At 38.2% G+C, this 17,807-nt stretch overlaps 1 protein-coding gene across 4 annotated transcripts in view; it reads right to left on the bottom strand.

Moving 5' to 3' along the window:
• DOCK4 (dedicator of cytokinesis 4) overlaps positions 1–17,807 on the bottom strand; it is a 254,113-nt gene that overhangs the window by 100,446 nt on the left and 135,860 nt on the right. For all 4 annotated transcript variants that reach the window (XM_087765670.1, XM_087765672.1, XM_087765671.1 and 1 more), the window contains exon 13: positions 11,527–11,652. In XM_087765670.1, coding sequence (XP_087621796.1) covers positions 11,527–11,652 — 126 coding nt within the window. The remainder of the gene's footprint in view (positions 1–11,526; positions 11,653–17,807) is intronic.

Below are 17,807 nucleotides of genomic sequence, written 5' to 3'. Positions count from 1 at the left end.
ACAAAGTCTTCTTCTCTAGATCTGTTTCAGTGAAAACATCCAATCATTATTTTCAGCATGAAGTTTGGTACAGGAATAAGCAACTGAAAACAGTATCAAAAATCACGCTCAACTTTGAGGTGAGAAACCTACCTCTACCTATAATGAAGTTGTGTGGTATGAAAGATCTAGATCATTTGAAAGCATTTATTTCAAAAGAAAGGGCAGCTCATTTTTGCCTGTTCTTATGGAGCATGTCCATCCCCCAACTCCTGTTGTGACAGTTTCTTTAAGCTTTCTGAATTCACCAGGGCTTCTGGACCGTGCAATGAATGTGAACACCCAGTTAGTAGCACCGTTGACCATTATAGGGTCAAACCCCATTATACATCAGCTCTGTCTAGGACTGACATACAGTTTTCTGGGTAAGACAAGACTGTAGAACGGTGGACCACACACACTAAGATCATTAAACATGTTTTGTGAAGCTAAACCACCTAGGTCTCCTTAGGAGTGCCCTTCACATCTAGAGATGTGCGTTATGGGCTGAGTCAACAGAAGCTGGAGAAAAGCAAATTAAAAGACAACATGTATTGCATTTCTGTGTTGTCTGAATCATTTCACTGCTTAAAAAGCTGCTAATCTTGGCACAGCTATTTTCTCGCCACTATCCCAATAAAAAAATGAGGTTAACGTGTTACAAGCAGCCATAAGTAAGGCAGAAGGTTGGATGTGAGGTGACAAACAGCAAAGCAGAAAAAAAAAAAAAAAGGCTGGTGGTGGTCCCCATGCAGATAGGAAGTAATAAGCCGTCTCATAAAAACAGAAGAACTGTGAGGATCAAAGAGTGTATCTAGGGAAGCTGTTTGTTTTTCAGACAATAATGCGATGTGTTGAAAAAGGGTATCAGTATATTCTGTCCTAATTACAGAAGTGACCCATTAACCACAACACTTTAGCACTACTTAGTTAACACTATATTATTTCATGTATTTGGCTAACCCAAACCAGATTTTTAAATATTAAAAGCCACAGACTGAAGCACTGCAGCAAGAACTTTACTATGAAGTGAGGGCTAGAGCTAAATGGAAATTGAAGTTCCATAGAATTTAACAAAAAAATGTAAAGCTGCAGTGATGTGGATGATTATACAGCTTTAACTTTCCCATGCAGCACAAGTGTTAAGTGCATATTCTACAGGGACATTTACTCTAGCAAGTGAATTTAATTGTATGTGAAAGGTGCTGAACTGAAATGTCTGGGTTGCTAAATCAAGATGCATAGAGCACAGCATTGGCAGTACTGGTCATATGGTCTTGCCAATACATTTCAGCTTTGACCTGGCAAAAATATCATGAAAGCACTATTTGTAGTCTGAGAAAGGAAAAGCCTGCAAACCCTTCTTGCCTTGTCTGCTGCTGCTCACAGGGGGTACCCCCAGCTATCTATGGGACCTACGTGCAAGCTGCCCCCAGCTTGCAGAGGCTTGAATGCTCCCACTGAACCTCAGGTGACAGGAACAAGACAGGTAATCACTAGTAAGGAGAAGGTCAGGTCAGGACAAGCATCAGGAGACCATTTGCATTAATGTATTGTTTGTTCTCTTATTTTTCTAGAAACATTTGTACCTAACCTAAGCATCAAAGTAATGATCATCCTTCATCACAAAAATGTTTTTAAACTTACACTGAGGAAGCTGTAAGTTACAACTGGAACACAGATGATATAACAAGACTTTTCCCGTATTACAACCACATTTAGAACTGTAGAATTTCTTGTAGCATATTAATATGGAACAAGGTTTTCAAGCTGAAGATAGCTGTCAAAGATCAAAGGTAGCTGTTTTTGTTAGAAAGAAAAGTTTAGTTTGCCAGCTATCCTTGAAAAGCTCTCTAGCAAAATAAATTCCAATTTGATTATTTAGTACTGTAACAAAACACAGCATGATTGTATTTGAACAAGATAGCATCTCTGATAGTTATAGCTTTCAGTCCACAAATCTAAACTGTCCTGACAGCAGCCACTAATTTAAAAATAATTACACAGAACTCACTAGGAGCTTTTGTTAGGAACTGCTTTTTTGAAAGCTTTCCTCAGAATTATAGGTCCTTTAGAACCACGAATTGAAAAGGAGCAGAAAACATTATTTTGGTTAAAGAAAGTTCCTGTTCATTTACATCCCTCTAAAATACAAGCTAATGAGTTGGCTTTGTTTCATACCCTAAACATGACTTGAACAGCTCTTAAAACAATTTCAATTGTAAAGACTGAAAATCTCTGGATGTGGCACAGACAAAATGGTATTATCCAGAATGTAAATCTTGTGGATGCAAAATGTTTTAGAGAAAAGCTCCTTAGAATACTTTGTAGAATAGAACAAGAGCTGTGTAGCTACTGTCAGTGGGAGGATCTCAAAAAAACATATAGAAGGTGATTTTAACTTGAGAAGAGGGCTAGGGTCCCTTAGTCCATCTTCCCTCCTACCCTTTGGATCAATCCATGCTATGCCTTTTAGCAACTAGGATAATCTATGATGTTAATATCCATGCTGATACAGTGACAATAAGAAGCAAAACCGGAAGAGAAAAGACAAGGGCAGGAAATCTTCCACTCCCTTTTTAACCCAGTAAACTTGGAACTGGCACAGCTAAAGTTATAAGAACAAGCAGTTTACAGAAACACAGGGAACAAGACAGAAGAGCTCAGTTCAAAAGTAGGTGACCCTATGTCTGGGTGATGCAGCACTGACCACCAGCATGCAACCTAAATTTCAACAAGTTACACTACAAGCTGATCATATTTGCAGTAGTCACAACCTGGAGGTTATAAATACTTTAACTATCAAAATATATGTGTTTATTAACACGTAACATATTAACTTGGGGGCATGGGGTGGGAGGAGAAGAGGTTAAGTCCTGGAATACTATAGCAATACTAAACTCTTGCTAATGCTTTCTGGCAGTTGAACTTTGGTGATTTCATAGAATCATAAAATGCTTTGGGATGGAAGGGACCTTTAAAGGTCATCTAGTCCAAGCCCCCTGCAATGAGCAGGGACATCTTCAACTAGATCAGGTTGCTCAGAACCCAGTCCAACCTGACCTTGAATGTTTCCAAGGATGGGGCATCTACCACCTCTCTGGGCAATCCGTTCCAGTGTTTCACCACCCTCATTGTAAAAAATTTCTTCCTTCAGACTGAATCTCGTCTGAATCTACCCTCTTCTAGTTTAAAACCATTACCCTATGTCCTATCACTACAGGCCATATTAAAAATTGTATCCCCATCTTTCTTATAAGCCTCCTTTAAGTATTGAAAGGCCACAATAACGTCTCCCTGAAGCCTTCTCTTCCCCAGGCTGAACAACCCCAACTCTCTCGCCTGTCCTCATAGCAGAGGTATTCCATCCACCTGAGCATTTCTGTGGCCCTCCTCTGGACCGGCTCCAACAGGTCCATGTCTTTCCTGTACTTGAGGACTTCACAGCTCGACACAGTACTCCAGGTGGGGTCTCACCAGAGCAGAGTAGAGGGGCAGAATCACCTCCCTCGACCTGCTGGCCATGCTTCTTTTGATACAACCCAGGATACAACTGATTTTCTGGGCTGCGAGCACACGTTGCCGGCTCATGTCCAGCCTTTCATCTACCAGTACCTCCAAGTCCTTCTCGGCAGGGCTGCTCTTCATCCCTTCATTCCCCAGCCTGTACTGATACTGGGGATTGCCGCAACCCAGGTGCGGGACCTTACACTTAGCCATGGTTGAACCTCACGAAGTTCACATGGGCCCACTTCTGAAGTTGTCCAGGTCCCTCTGGATGGCATGCCATCCCTCAGGCTTGTCAACTTTACCACTCAGCTTGGTGTGATCTGAAAATCTGCTGAGAGCGCACTCAATCCTACTGCCTATGTCACTGATGAAGATATTAAACAGTACTGGTCCCAATACAGACCCCTGAGGGACACAACTTGCCACTGATCTCTAGCTGGTCATGGACATTGAGCTGTTGACCACTACCCTCTGGATGCGACTATCCAACTCATTCCTTATCCACCAAACAGTCCGTCTATCAAATACATTTTTCTCCAGTTTAGAGTGAAGGATGTTGTGGGAGACCATGTCAAAGGCCTTAGAGAAGTCCAGATATGCGATATCTGTAGCTCTTCCCTTGTCCACTGATGTAGTCACTCCATCATAGAAGACTACTAGGTTGGTCAGGCAGGACTTGCCCTTGGTGAAGCCGTGCTGGCTGTGTCGAATCACCTCCCTGTCCTCCATGTGCCTTAGCATAGCTTCTAGGAGGATCTGTTCCATGAGGCTGACAGGTCAGTAGTTCCCAGGGTCCTCCTTTCTACCCTTTTTAAAAATGAGTGCAATGTTTCCCTTTTTCCAGTCACTGGGGACTTTGCTTGACTGCCATCTCGTCAGGTCTCAGACACGTATGTTCAGGTTCCTCAGGTGGTCTTGAACTTGATCTTTTCTTACAGCAGGAGGGACTTTGCTCCCCCAGTCCCTGCCTTGAGGTCCATCCACTCAAGACATGTGGGAAGAGAGATTGCCAGTGAAGACTAAGGCAAAAAAAGTTTGAGTACCTCAGCCTTCTCCTTGTCTGTTGTTACCAGTTTACCAGTCGCATTCCTTGGGGGGGGTGGGGTAGACTTTTCTTGACCTTCCTTTTCTGTCTGAAATACTTGTAGAAGCTCTTATTATTCTTTATGTCCCTTGCCAAGTTCAGCTCCATCTGCGCCTTGGCCTTCCTGACCCCATCCCTACAACTGGGCAATGTCCCTATACTCTTCCCAGGATACCTGTCCCTGTTTCCACTGCCTGTGTATTTCCTTCTTACCCTCACCCTTCTTACATCTTTACTCAGCCATGCTGGCCTCTTGCCTTGCCTTCCTGATTTCTTACATATGATCCAGAGTTGTGTTTAATGAGAAAAAAAAAAATTTAAAACATTCAAGTTAAGCAATCTGGCATCATTCATGAAAATCATCAGAAGGATGTTACGTGAGAGAAGGGCATTCTTAAGAAGATCAGCTCAGGAAGATACAGGCACACTGCATTTCACAAAGAATTTCATCACTGTAGGAAGTGAAATCCCATTATTGAAACAATTTCTTTTTTGTTTCACATTGTAGAATACACCAAAAGAGAGGCTGGCTGCTTATCAGCAAATGCATTCATCACTTTTAAGAAACAGGGCAAATCTCATTGACATGCTTGAAACTGCCAGTAAATGTGTGTCAGATTTAAAGACTATGACAACCACCAGTCAAGCTGTCTGTTCAGTGCTTTCTCCTCATACAGAAGTCCTTGACTTCTCCGTTATTGTGGCAAAGAACAACTTTGCTACTTGCAAGAAGCTTTTGCATAGACTCATAATAATTACTATTTATGAGTAATATTCACACATGACTCAAGAATGAGAAAAATTTTGTACTCTGTGCTTAAATATATACATACAAAGAAAAGGTCTGAGATTGGGACCCTCTGGGTGATACTTGACAAAACTTATTTGGGGCAGGGTGTGCGTCTGCATTTAAGTATATGACAGGGGATGAGCAGAAAGAGATAAGACCATTTCTATTATTTACATACTGCTAGCTAGTTTTAATATTATCTCTGATATTCTTGTTTATAAACAAGCCAAATATTAAAACAACTCTGCATGTGTTTGAATTTCAGGAGCATTGATGACTTTGGTAATGCTACTACCTTTTTACTATTGGATTAAGTAATGTTTGGCATTTAAATCAAAGGCAAAGATGAATAAACAGATTCCTTTTTCAACAGAACATTATCTGCATTTTCAGCTTTATTACAGAAACTCTCAACAAGCCCTAAGAAAAACTCATCAGAAAACACCTGATTAAGCAAATGAAATGTCCTTTATGAGGGATTCTCAAACCGCAATACTTACAGATTTCAAACGGATTGTAGATCTACCACTTAAGACCCAATTGCTCTGACCTATTTTTTTTTTGCTCTTCCTTTTAACAATGAGATGTAAAACAAGTTGCTTTGAACAAGTGGGGAATAAAAGACTTACAAGCTTTTTTAACAGAAAACTTTGACCTGTTGATTTTGAATAGCTACAATATAAAGAAAATATTTCCAACAGAATTTTGAAAGACGTTTTTACAGTGCTAAAGCATTCACTTATTAGTTTGCTAGTGCTCCTTACCTGGTTTATTGAAGAAAGACTTCCAAACCATAACTATCCTCATATACACTTCTCATGCATCACTACTATTTATTCTATGCTCAAAAGAAAGCCAGCTTACTCTTCCAAATACTATAAATTGCACAAGACCCTTTTCCCTGTTTGTCACTTCCAGAGATTTTTAAATCAAGGGAAGTCCAATTAAATTCTGGCCTTTCCTCCCTCTCCATAGTTCTCTTCTATTTTTCCTTCAGTTCCTAATGAACCAAGAAAATAAGACAGAGGTGATAGGAAGGAGAAGGAAAACAATATAGAAGTTCCTTGCACTTGTCTAATCAAGTACAGAGTCATGTATTAGTATCCTTGTTTTCTCCAGTGACTTGTAGAAATGATAATTCCTTTGGTAGACAGGATCAAAGCTTTAAGAAAGTATTAAAATAGGATTTGGGAAGCAGAGCATATTCCCCATAGAGTACTACAGTTTCATGAAAGGTCAAAATTCAGGGTGTCTTTACTCCACAATATTGCTTAAACATATTTTGTGTAACTAATATATCCAGGCAATATTACTTTCAGTAATTAAAAATACATATTTCTGGCTTCTTGGAAATCAGAACAGCAAACAATAGCAGGTGTTAAATTTAGGCTGTTTGTACTCCACACAGGATGAAGAAGATTGAAAAAAATTCATACCACTGCTCACGGGAGAAAAATGCTTAAGTGTGTCAGACATATTTCTTTTCCTAGAATCCTAGCTCTTTACTAAGTCCAAGCACACTGACAGATACAGACATTTACCATGATGAAGAGAACAGATTCCTTAGCTTTCTTTGCATTTTTGCTCTCCAGACTCTTATTCTAAGCTTTGAAAGAGGGAATATGTTCCTAGTCAAATTCACATCATTGAAAAATGCATGTTATCACATGGATAGCATTTTGTGAGATCACTTGTATAAAAAGACAAAGATTCTAGTTCTAGTTTCATTTTAAAAGCTTCTGAAAATGGAAAGTTAGAAAGATGGGAGAGCGTGTACTTGCACATGAAAAGAATAAAAGACTTCTTAATAATCCAGATGAAGGAGTAATGAGTATATTCAGTAGCTTTCAAAGACAGAATTCTGATGAGATTTAACTGGACAGCTAAAGGACATCTAATGAAATTAAAAGCTGAAAAATGCAAAGCAATGCAGATGGGATGGTAAAAACTCTAAGTTATTTTTCCTAAATTAAGCATATGAAAGCTTAATGTAGGAAACTTAAAAGCACTGCAACATCCTGGGAAGCTCATTCTATCTGCTGAATGAGCAGAAATCATAAAAAAAGACAAAACATTGAGAAACAAAATGCAACTTTCATTGTTTGACAAATATAAGTCCGAAAGTATTAAAATTCCATTGCAGAAATTAATACAGCAGCTTCATGTAGAGTCTTTAGCTATGTTATTTGTGAGATGATATCACAGGATTAGAAGAGGACCAAAAAATTCAGAGTGAAGGACTACAAACCAAGAACTCTGCAGTCAGGACTGACTAGTTCAGCTATAGATACCAGCATTATAGACCATCTAAGCTTATGCACAAGGAAAATAATGGTCAGTAATACTATTGTACTGACTTGTCAATTCTTTAACCTCTTCTAATATCATAAGAGTTTAATAATTTGAATAGACAGGAAGAAACAAACTCTGATCTTAACTCGGAGCAAGGAGTGGTAATGCTACCAGTTCAGATCATAAGCTGAAACGGGGTGTCTATAGCTAGTTGATATCCATCTATGAAAATCTGTTGAGATGTCAGCCAACAGGCCAATTGTTTATACACTGCAGTATGTTTTATGGACCAAGACATTTGGAGGTGAGCTGCTGTCCTCTATAAGATACAGAGCCTTTCAAAATCATATCTATAGCTGTTTTAAATTAGAATTATCTTTGATATTGTAGACAAAGCTGCACAGAGTAAGTTTGCAGGTAAAGTTCCAGGAAGTAAGGGTTGGACCTAACTGAATTGCTTAATAAAAAGCAATTCAGAAAGACATGAGATTATTTTACTTTATATGCTAGTGTCTCATGCTGAATGGATTTTGGCTTTGAATGTACCAAGTAATCAAGACTACTACTACCAGTAACAGCCTTAGCACTATTAAGAACAGCATAGCTTAAATAAAGTAAAGCAGACGCAGTTCTGGTCTGATAAGCACAAGAAAGGAAGATGTGCAACTAGACAGATGCTTACCACATGATAGTTTAGAGTCTGTGTACAACTGACAGTCCTAGCAGGGAGCTATGGCTCCTCCAGTAAGTCCCCATTTAGACAAACAGCTGTGCTAGGGTTCATTCCAATTCTAAAAACCCCAGACAACACACACTAATGATCAGGCTTTTTTATGGAATTAGATATCTTCCACAAAGATGCAAAAGAATATGCTCATGCATATGCGCTAGAACACATGAGCATATGCAGCACTGAAGTTATGCGCTGATACAGACACTCTAAGTCAAATTTGGAAACCGATTCCGTAAGAGTGCACTACATATAACAGCAAAAAAGCTGGTAAAAGTATGTATAGAAAAATACAAAAGGGCTTTCATATTCCATCACCTATTACGTATGTTAATACATAGATACATACAAGTACTGCTCAAAAAGTATAGTATGTTTGTAAATATTAAATGCTAAATTTTATATACTAAGTAATGATGTGGTTGTCTGTCCTTTCAGGAAATGAAGACAAATTCAGGGTGTAAGCGCAGTTGTTCTTCGATGCTGTACAAAGCTTTCCAAGAATACTGGCTTGTACATCTGCAGACTGCCACACTAGGATGCTGGGAAGTTTACTAGTGGATTTAAGGGCAGACTCTACACAACCCAGTTAAACCTAGAAAATGCATGTTAATTAGACTCACAAAATAATACTTTCACTGCCTTTCCTTCTTCTGTCAGCTAGAATAAAGTGACTTAGTTATTTCGGAGCCTTTTTGAGTCATATATGCTTTTTTCTAGCCATCTACTTCATATCCTAAAACACTTGGAGTTCTTCTGCTGGAAGAAGCATTCTGTGGCTTCACCCTGTCAGGCTCCAGTGACATGAAAAGCATTGCTCTATAAAAACATGCATTATTATTGTGAACGAAATTCTGGTTTGGCATGTATGCTGATCCTAGTAGCTTTTAACAGGAAAACCTCCAAAGAGAAGAGGATTGATATAACGAAAAATGAAGGTCAGAGAGTTTAAATACAACAGAATAGGAAAGAGACTTAAAATATGGCATTTATAAAAGAGATACTGTAGTTTAGCAGCATGAAGTATTTCTTATTGAATAATTCAAGAGAGTCTGGTTCAGAACCCTAACCTAAGTGCTAATTATCCACAGCAACATACTTACTTTCAACAAAAATATAAAGTAAGATCTAATTAATGACCATTTCCAGTGGCAAAAGATGAAGTTCTCTAATTTATCTCTGAAAAACGACACTAGAAGAGAAACAAAATGAAAGGGAGCTTTAAAAGAAAAAAGCATTTCAAAGGCCAGGTTCCTCTGGGCGTTTCAGTGCCTAGGGCATACTGCTCTGGTTAGCCCTTGGAACTCCTCATAGCAAGAGTGAGATGATTTTCTCTTTAGAAGAAACCTCTTCTATGCCAGTAAACATAGAATAAACGTTGTACATTTTCTAAACTGAGGTATGCATACATTTGGACTGAGAAAGCAGCACACCAGAACCCATATATTATTTTTTTAAATAAAAAAAGGACAAACTGAGCCTCCACATTCTTTGAACCTGAGTTGAGAAACTCCTCCAGCAGCTGACTACACAGTACTCCGCTATAACATGGTTTTTGCAGTTTAGTACATCACGTTATTTCACAACTGGAAAGTCAAGGGATAGAAGAGCTATTTATAGAACTTAGAAAATTTGATAACAGAGCAGAAGGTCACTAGATCATAGATAAACGGAGAAAGGTTTCTTAATGGGAGTTATAGCGTGCTCAGTAAAACTGCTTCTACTGTTATCAGCCATATTATCTGCAATACTCATTTGATTCAAATTACAAATCCAACAGTAATACAACAAATAAACCCTAGCTAATAAGCCATAAGATTTCAATTGAATGCTTCCATTAAACATACATATATATAATCTACCTTTAAATAAAATGGCACCTGACTCATGCATCTTATTGTTCTAAATATTGCAGTCATGCCAGCAGAGTATTTTTGTAACGCTAAAACTATTTTATTAACTTGTGTTCTGTGCTTGTTTTATGTGATTAGTAGTACTGATCAAGGATGCAGAAGGACAGATGTTTAATTGGCAGTAAGAACACAAGAGTGAATTCTCAGTTGTCAAGTTTCAGGCAGAAGTTCAAGAAAAATACATGCCCATAGCTAAAGCTGAGTCTCATTACTGAGTTTTAAATGCCTATTTAAGACCTCCTTGATTAGTGAAGTATTGAAGCTTATTTATTCTTGCCTCAGAACCTTAGTTTACTTCTGAATTAGGTACACAGGAATGCAAAGACAGATCTTTGTAAGAAGAAGGTAGTCTGTATTAAAAATCTGCAAGTCCTGAGGATTATTTACATTTGAGACAGAAAGTATTGTGTGTGGACTCAGCTGAAACTAAAGATGCAAGCTCCTCCCTGCAACATTTCTCAGCAGCAACACACCACCATAATCATGCCAAACTAGTCTGCTTGCAAGTTTGCTCTTCCTTTAAAGAGACATTCGCCTTATAATTTCCTGCAACCCATTAAACTTCTTAAAAATTTCATTTCAGGGACAGAACTATAGATATTACTGTAATCTTCTTCCTGTATTTGCTTCTTCACATTCATATTGACACAATCTTTCTACCTGCCTTAGCATCTGTTTAAGTATTTGCACATTTTGTCATACAGTATAATCAAAATAAAGCCTCTACATCCCTATTATTATCTATTTCTAGTATCTTCATTTCCAGTATTTGAGACACAAACCTGGTGAAACCAGAAGCTCTACAGTGTCAGTGAAATTCTGTGAATCCTTATTTAGAAAGCTACCAGTTCTTAAGAACATAATATTCCGCTGGTTATCTTTCTCTGCATAGAGCTCAGCAGTCTTGCATTCAGTCATCTTCACTTCTATGAAGTGGGGTTCCCTCTCAAAGGCAGCTGCTATGGCTGTATGCCCTTTTCACACTCACACAGTAACTATACAATATATAATGCAATGGGGCCACTGAGACACCATTTTCTCCTATCTGAAAAAAACTAACAAAAGTCTCTGAAAAAGTTTAAGAAGTTTTAGAACACAGTATTTATTTGGAAAGCAGTTGAAAACCAATTAATTTCTCATTAGTTCTTTCTTCTGCTGCTTATTGAAAGTTTTTTTCTTTTTAACTTACCAGGCATTATAATATTGGAAAAACCTAGTTTCCTTGTTATGGATACTCCATGGGTAAACATGGATGTATACTCTCTCCTAATTTGTTCTATGTCTCCATGAAGCAACTGAAGAGAAACTGCCAGACCTGAAAATGAAGAAAAAAACAAGGAAAAATAAGACATTCAAAAAGATTATGGTCATCAGTACTTCTTAAAAATACTTGCAAGTGTATATGCATTCCTGAGAACTCAGAAAATTCAGAGGAAGTTCAATAATACCAAGCCAATGCACCTCAAGTTTTTTTATGTATTTAGGAAGGATACCAACATCCAGAAATTAATAAAGGCTTGACAACTACCCATGAAAAAAGCATTAGCAAATTATTACTGATGTGTAACTGAACTACGATGACATGTTGGATCAAAATTATCTCAATAGGGATGGACTGGGGCCTTAACTGGAAAAAGAATTAGAAAAATGTCAATTTAGTGAAATGTCAATCAGTATTTGCTACCATTTCAATTTTTCACTTTCTTCAACACAATGCTGCCTTCATTGGTATGCAAGAAAAGGTGCAAACACAATGGTCCCTATCTAGGGGAGAAATGTGGAAGTCTCATTACAATGCATCGCTTAACCCAATAGAAAATTATACAACTTATTAATCAAAGATCTCAAACTCTAATAAACCAATATAGCATAATCAATGTTTTTTACTTAGGCACAGCAATTTCATAATGACTGACAACTTTTTTCCAATATTCATCAGATTTAATCAATCATGCTCTTTCCTATGTTTGCTAGAAGACATGAAAAATGCAAGGGTGGCCATATAATCATTTTCCAATATTTATTCCTCTAGAACCAAGGAAGAATAACTTCATCTACTATATGTGCAGTATACAAATAAATTGCAAACAGTATACTTCATTACAGCTGACATTAACAAAAACTACAGGCATGCCTTTTCATTATTTCAAATATAATCACCGAGGTAAGTGTCAGGATGATACAGCTTGTAAAGATTGATCTTCCCTGACCTTCAACATTAGTACAGCATATCACATGTCAACATACAGATCAAGGAGAAGATAAGAGCAAACTCTTCACATACACTGAACAACTGGAGATAAACAGACAACTCAGGAGAGTCATAATTAACTTTAGATTATACGTAAGTAAATAATACTTACACACAGACTGAACAACAAGGTCATCAGTCCTTTGGGCTTTGGAAGAAATTTCCCCTACAACCATGTTACTATTTAACTGAATAAATTTACTCGAAGTTTGATGGTTCTTAAATCAGAGCTTGAAAAATCTGTACTAAGTACTGCCAGTCCAGGCTACTGCACTAAAGAGATCAGAGGTCTAATTAGCATGACAACTTTTATCTTCTTCCTCTTACCTACGCTTACATTTTATTATCTTGGCAACTCCAGAAAACGTGATACTCTGACCAGACTTCCATTCTCTTACGAAAAAGAGCTCACCTACACATCTCCAACTGAGTACATAAACAAATCTTACAAGGAAAAACATTCAGTGAAGTCTATTCTATTTTAAGGACTGTATTCAATGCCATGGACATTAACTATTTTTGTAATGGGAATTTGTTCTGTGGTTATCCAGTTAACAACTTTTAGGAAGCAGTGACAATTATTATTGGTGTAGATGAGAAAACAAAAACCACATTGTGGTCAGCTGGTGGTACAGGAGGTTGGTAAGAAGTCACACAGGCAAAATTCAGACACTGTTAGAGCAGGTGAAAAGATTTTCATTGCTGGATGGAAAGTGCTAGGCTGGGTATAGCTCACTTACAAATATGGATATTTAGCCCACCTCCAATTTTTTTTTTGTATTTTAAGAAATTGTTATGCACACATATATATATTCATACCCTCATATGCCCCTACTGTACCGTTTCCTTGGAAACCTAAAAAACATTTGCCAGTGCATCAATTACAACAGCATTAATCAGATATTGTACACCGCCTGGTGTTGAGTAAAGTTGTTTTCTCTAAACAAAAAGTTGAAGACCTCAAATCCAATTAGTACTACAGTTTTCTTTGTGCACATATTTCAAAGATTTCCTTGACGAATTTTATTTAGCTCAAAAATGAGATAAATGTCAAAAAACCTTATCAATGGTAAAATAGTTTTAACTTGAGAAATAAGCTGCCTGTCAAGGATTTGAAGTACTTGCTCATGCAAGGCAAGAAAGGTATTAGAGCTCTGTACTTCACAGCATTCATTGTTAGAAAATGAAGAGTCATCTTGTAGAGAAATGCTAATGTAAAACAACAAGATGTCTCAAACAGCCTGGTGCTAAAACCACAATGCAGAGCGATGGTCGCTAGGCCCCAGGACCAGACAGTACGTACCCTGGAGTGAGGGTGAGGGAGGGAGTCCTGTGGAGACAGGGTGGCCTTGCCTCGGCCCCATTCCCCATGGTCTGTGAAGCATCTTAATTCCCCCCGCCCCCCCCCACCTACTGCCTGGGGGACAGTCCTAGTATCACTCCTCTTGGTTTTGACTGGTCACTGATCTAATTTTCCAATTAGCAAAACTACTAACCACTTGTGCCTTGGGAAAGGAATTTGGGAGGGAGCTAAAAGATAACAAACTGTGGAAAACTAACAGCTCTAACGTTGAAGAAGAGCTAACAAGCTGACAAAAGTGAACATCTTGGCACCAAAGACTGGATGGTGGCCAGAGAAGATAAAACTGCAGAAAGTAGGTGAAAGGTAAATGTGGCGAGGGGAGATCACGACCACCGACTCAATTCAGGACTGAAAAGACTTGCCCCCCCACACCTGAAAGGAGCATGCGTGCTAATTTACATAGCAAGCAAGGCTAATTTAAATACAGTAAACCAATAGTGTACGAAATGTTAATCACTAACCAATAAGTGTAAATTTAGGCAGGTTTATACTAATCATGTAGCCTGATAAATGTGCTGTAGTTTGTGTGTGTTGTGTTCTCATGTGCATACCGGTACTCGTGTTTACGTTCGTGCTCATGCGTGCGTGATTTGTGGAATTATTCTCACCGAGCACCCTGCGCAGAATTAACATCTCTATAAGAATCATCTGCTTCCCTCACCTTGTTGGTGAGGACCAACGCTGGATCCAGGACTGGTGATTTTCTCTCTCTCTCTTTTTGTTTCACTTTTCCTAAGGTGATTAAGTTGTTAAATTTGTTAAATTGAAGTCAAGTACTGCATAGCCTACCTTGATTTTCTGTAAAACCGCATAGTTGGGGTGAATATAACTGTGAGAGGGTTGGTGGGTATCGAATATTTGTGCTCAATATTTGTCTCTATAGAAGCTTTCTATTAAAGCTGGTGCTTGTGTACGGACCTTGAGTGTTGGCCCACCTTAATCCACACCGAGAGGATTTGCGAATCTTTGTCACTCCTCCCCCCTCCTCCCCAGGTGGGACGTGACACATCTTTTTGTATCCAAAAAGCATCAAGAAAATCTCTCAGTGAACACACTTATAACGTGGTTTAGTCATTTTACCTACAGTTTAAATATATCTTTGGAATATAAATGGTATACAACCCCCAACTCTTCAGAATAATGAAGAACATTGGATTAAAGATAGCAGAGTTACTTAAAAATGTTATATGGTGTAAACAGTCCAGTACAATAGGAAAGAGTAAAACTAAACCAGAATGGAAAGAGAGTAAAGATGCACAGGGAAGGAAGTCTGAAGAACTTCCAAAAAACAAGTTTTCAAGTTAACAATCTTGCCATTGAGGATCCAGTTGCCAAATGACAAGGGAATTGACAGCAAGGGAAGCAGAAGATCTGATAAATCTGGTAAAAACACTAAAGTTAAGAGCATAAGGACTTCATATAATCAATAAGAAGTAGGCAATCCCCAGTTAAGTGTTCTGATTGCTCTCTCAAAGCTCCACTAATTTTGCAAGGAAACTAGACCCCTCTGCATTAAGGGCCTAAAATCAGAAGATGCATACTGTTACTGAGGTGTGACACCCAAGTTACAGAATAGGTTGCTTTAATTCCCACTGATTTGTTAGATTCAGGATCTTGTGATGGGCAAAAGGAATGCACTGTATATGAAAAGCCAGAAACTTATTTTTAGTCCTAATGAAAGTTATAACAGTCTAACCAAAGACATTATTATTAGTCCATTTACAATGATACTAACACTCTAAACAAAATACTGTTAAAATGACATACATACACACAATCTTTCCAGTATCTACCCCTTGCTCACCCTTCCATTGCCCCTCTGGGGTCTTAGGGTCAATGGTTTCAACCTGGGAAGGTGGTGTATGATGACTGAGTTATCAGCATCCCGAGTCCTTTGCCATGAGGAGCAGGATGTTGCCTGTTTCTTCCTCCTCTCTCTCTAGGCTCCTCTTGGAGTAATTTTTATGTTTGTTAATGTGCTTTGCACCCTGTTATTTCTTCACTGGTCTGCAAGTCTGCATTACATTTTCACTCATCATATATGATGTGTTCTATATATGCCACATATCTGTTCTTTGTTCTCTTTGGTTCCCCTAAAACTGGTTTTATCCTGTTCTCAAGGTCACACTATTTGATGACCAGTAATTGGCCACTGGTGAGCTGTTCATAGGTCTGGGGCCTCTAGTATCATTCCATGCCAGTACTTTCAAGGCCTCAGTTATGGTCGCATGTCTTTACTCTTCTATGTACTGTTTTAGTCTAGGGTTATAGATAGCTAATTCTACACAGTGTAACTACATGTTATAACTATCTATTAAATACAAAACATATATACCAAAGTGGGTTACACCACACAATTGTACAAAGCTAAGCAAGAGATAAAATAAAGTAGATGTAAAAGCGGTTATCTAATGACAAAATAATAAATTATAAGTCAGAACAAACCTCCAGGCAGGCTAAGACAAGTCCAGCCAGCCAAAGCCAGATAGGTAGAGGACTGTGCTGTTAGCTAAACACAAAGCCTGTGGCCAGTTACAAGCCACAGCAACCCCATAGTTATGGGTCTACAAAAATACAATACACTTGCCAAAGAAACTAGACACCCATCATGAGTGAGGAACCACGCATCTGAAATAAAAGTCATGGGGTACTTTAAAAAGATGGAATAATTCACTTTTTACAAGGGACTAAAGTTTGTATCCTCATTATAAATCAAGTTACCTGACTATCAGAGTTAACTAACATCATTTAAACAATACTGACATGTCACAGAGCAATTCAGATTCAGAAGGTTGCACATTTATTTGAAGTCAAGGAGTCCCTCAGACACACTGCAAAACAAAGTAGAATGAAAAGGAACTGACTAGTTGAAAGACACCACCTTCCTCACCAAAATGTAACCAGAATTTTGAATACCATAATGGCCAGAAAGCTACTGAACTCAATGTACAAGTGATTAAAGCTATCTCTATGAAGAAGAAAGGAAGGGGTGGAGAGGAAACATTACTGCTCCTAGAAAGGAAGGTTTAATCACCAGACAGTAATGAGACAGGGTCAAGGTGGAGCAAGCTTCCAAAGAATTTGGTCAGCAGCCAGTCTGCCAAAAACAGAAGTCACTGAAGGAAAAGGAATGCAGTCAAAAGAATGCAGAGGTATTCTTTTTGTATACAAAGGTAGAAAGTTAGTTCATTTTCTCCTATGGAAACATGAATACTTTTTCTGTCACATAACGAAGGTAATATCCTTTAGCTTTAATTTATTCCAGTCTGATGATGCATGTCAACATCAGTTCTTTCTCATCTCATTTCATGCACTAGACAAAATTTTCTGCTTTAGAAAAAATTAGAGCATTCCTGCTGGAACAGCTATGCATGGACAAAGCAAAATAGAAAACTGCAACATGCCACCATACACTGCATCTGACTGTGGTTGATGATCATTATGCCATCTATGAGACCTCGAATCTATCCAAAACTTCATAACTACAAATTTTGCATTTTTAGAACATTAGGAGCTAAAACACAACAATGAAAATTATTACCCAGTCTCTGAAGGACTGGCACATTTTCTTTAATTAGGTACAGAGTGTAGCTTTGTTCCCTCAGAAAAAATTTTCCATTACCTCCCTAGTGGTAATTAAAACCTCTTGTGTTAGCTATTATTCTTTATCTACTCCAGTTTTGAAAATATTACTACAAAACTCTGCTGTACTGTAAACAGATCTGCTTTTCTTTCTTTTGCAAGCACATGAAACTTCTCACAATTAACTAGCACCATAGTTCACCACAGATTATTTTTATCATTCAGATGAAAGAATACAGAAAATTGACAAGTTGCTGAATAAGCATTCCAGATT

The sequence above is a fragment of the Nipponia nippon genome, unplaced genomic scaffold (assembly GCF_047370975.1).
Source record: "Nipponia nippon isolate SJK-2023a ecotype South Korea unplaced genomic scaffold, ASM4737097v1 scaffold_3, whole genome shotgun sequence".
Classification (NCBI taxonomy): Eukaryota; Metazoa; Chordata; class Aves; order Pelecaniformes; family Threskiornithidae; genus Nipponia; species Nipponia nippon.
This window is presented reverse-complemented; position numbering and strand designations above follow the sequence as displayed.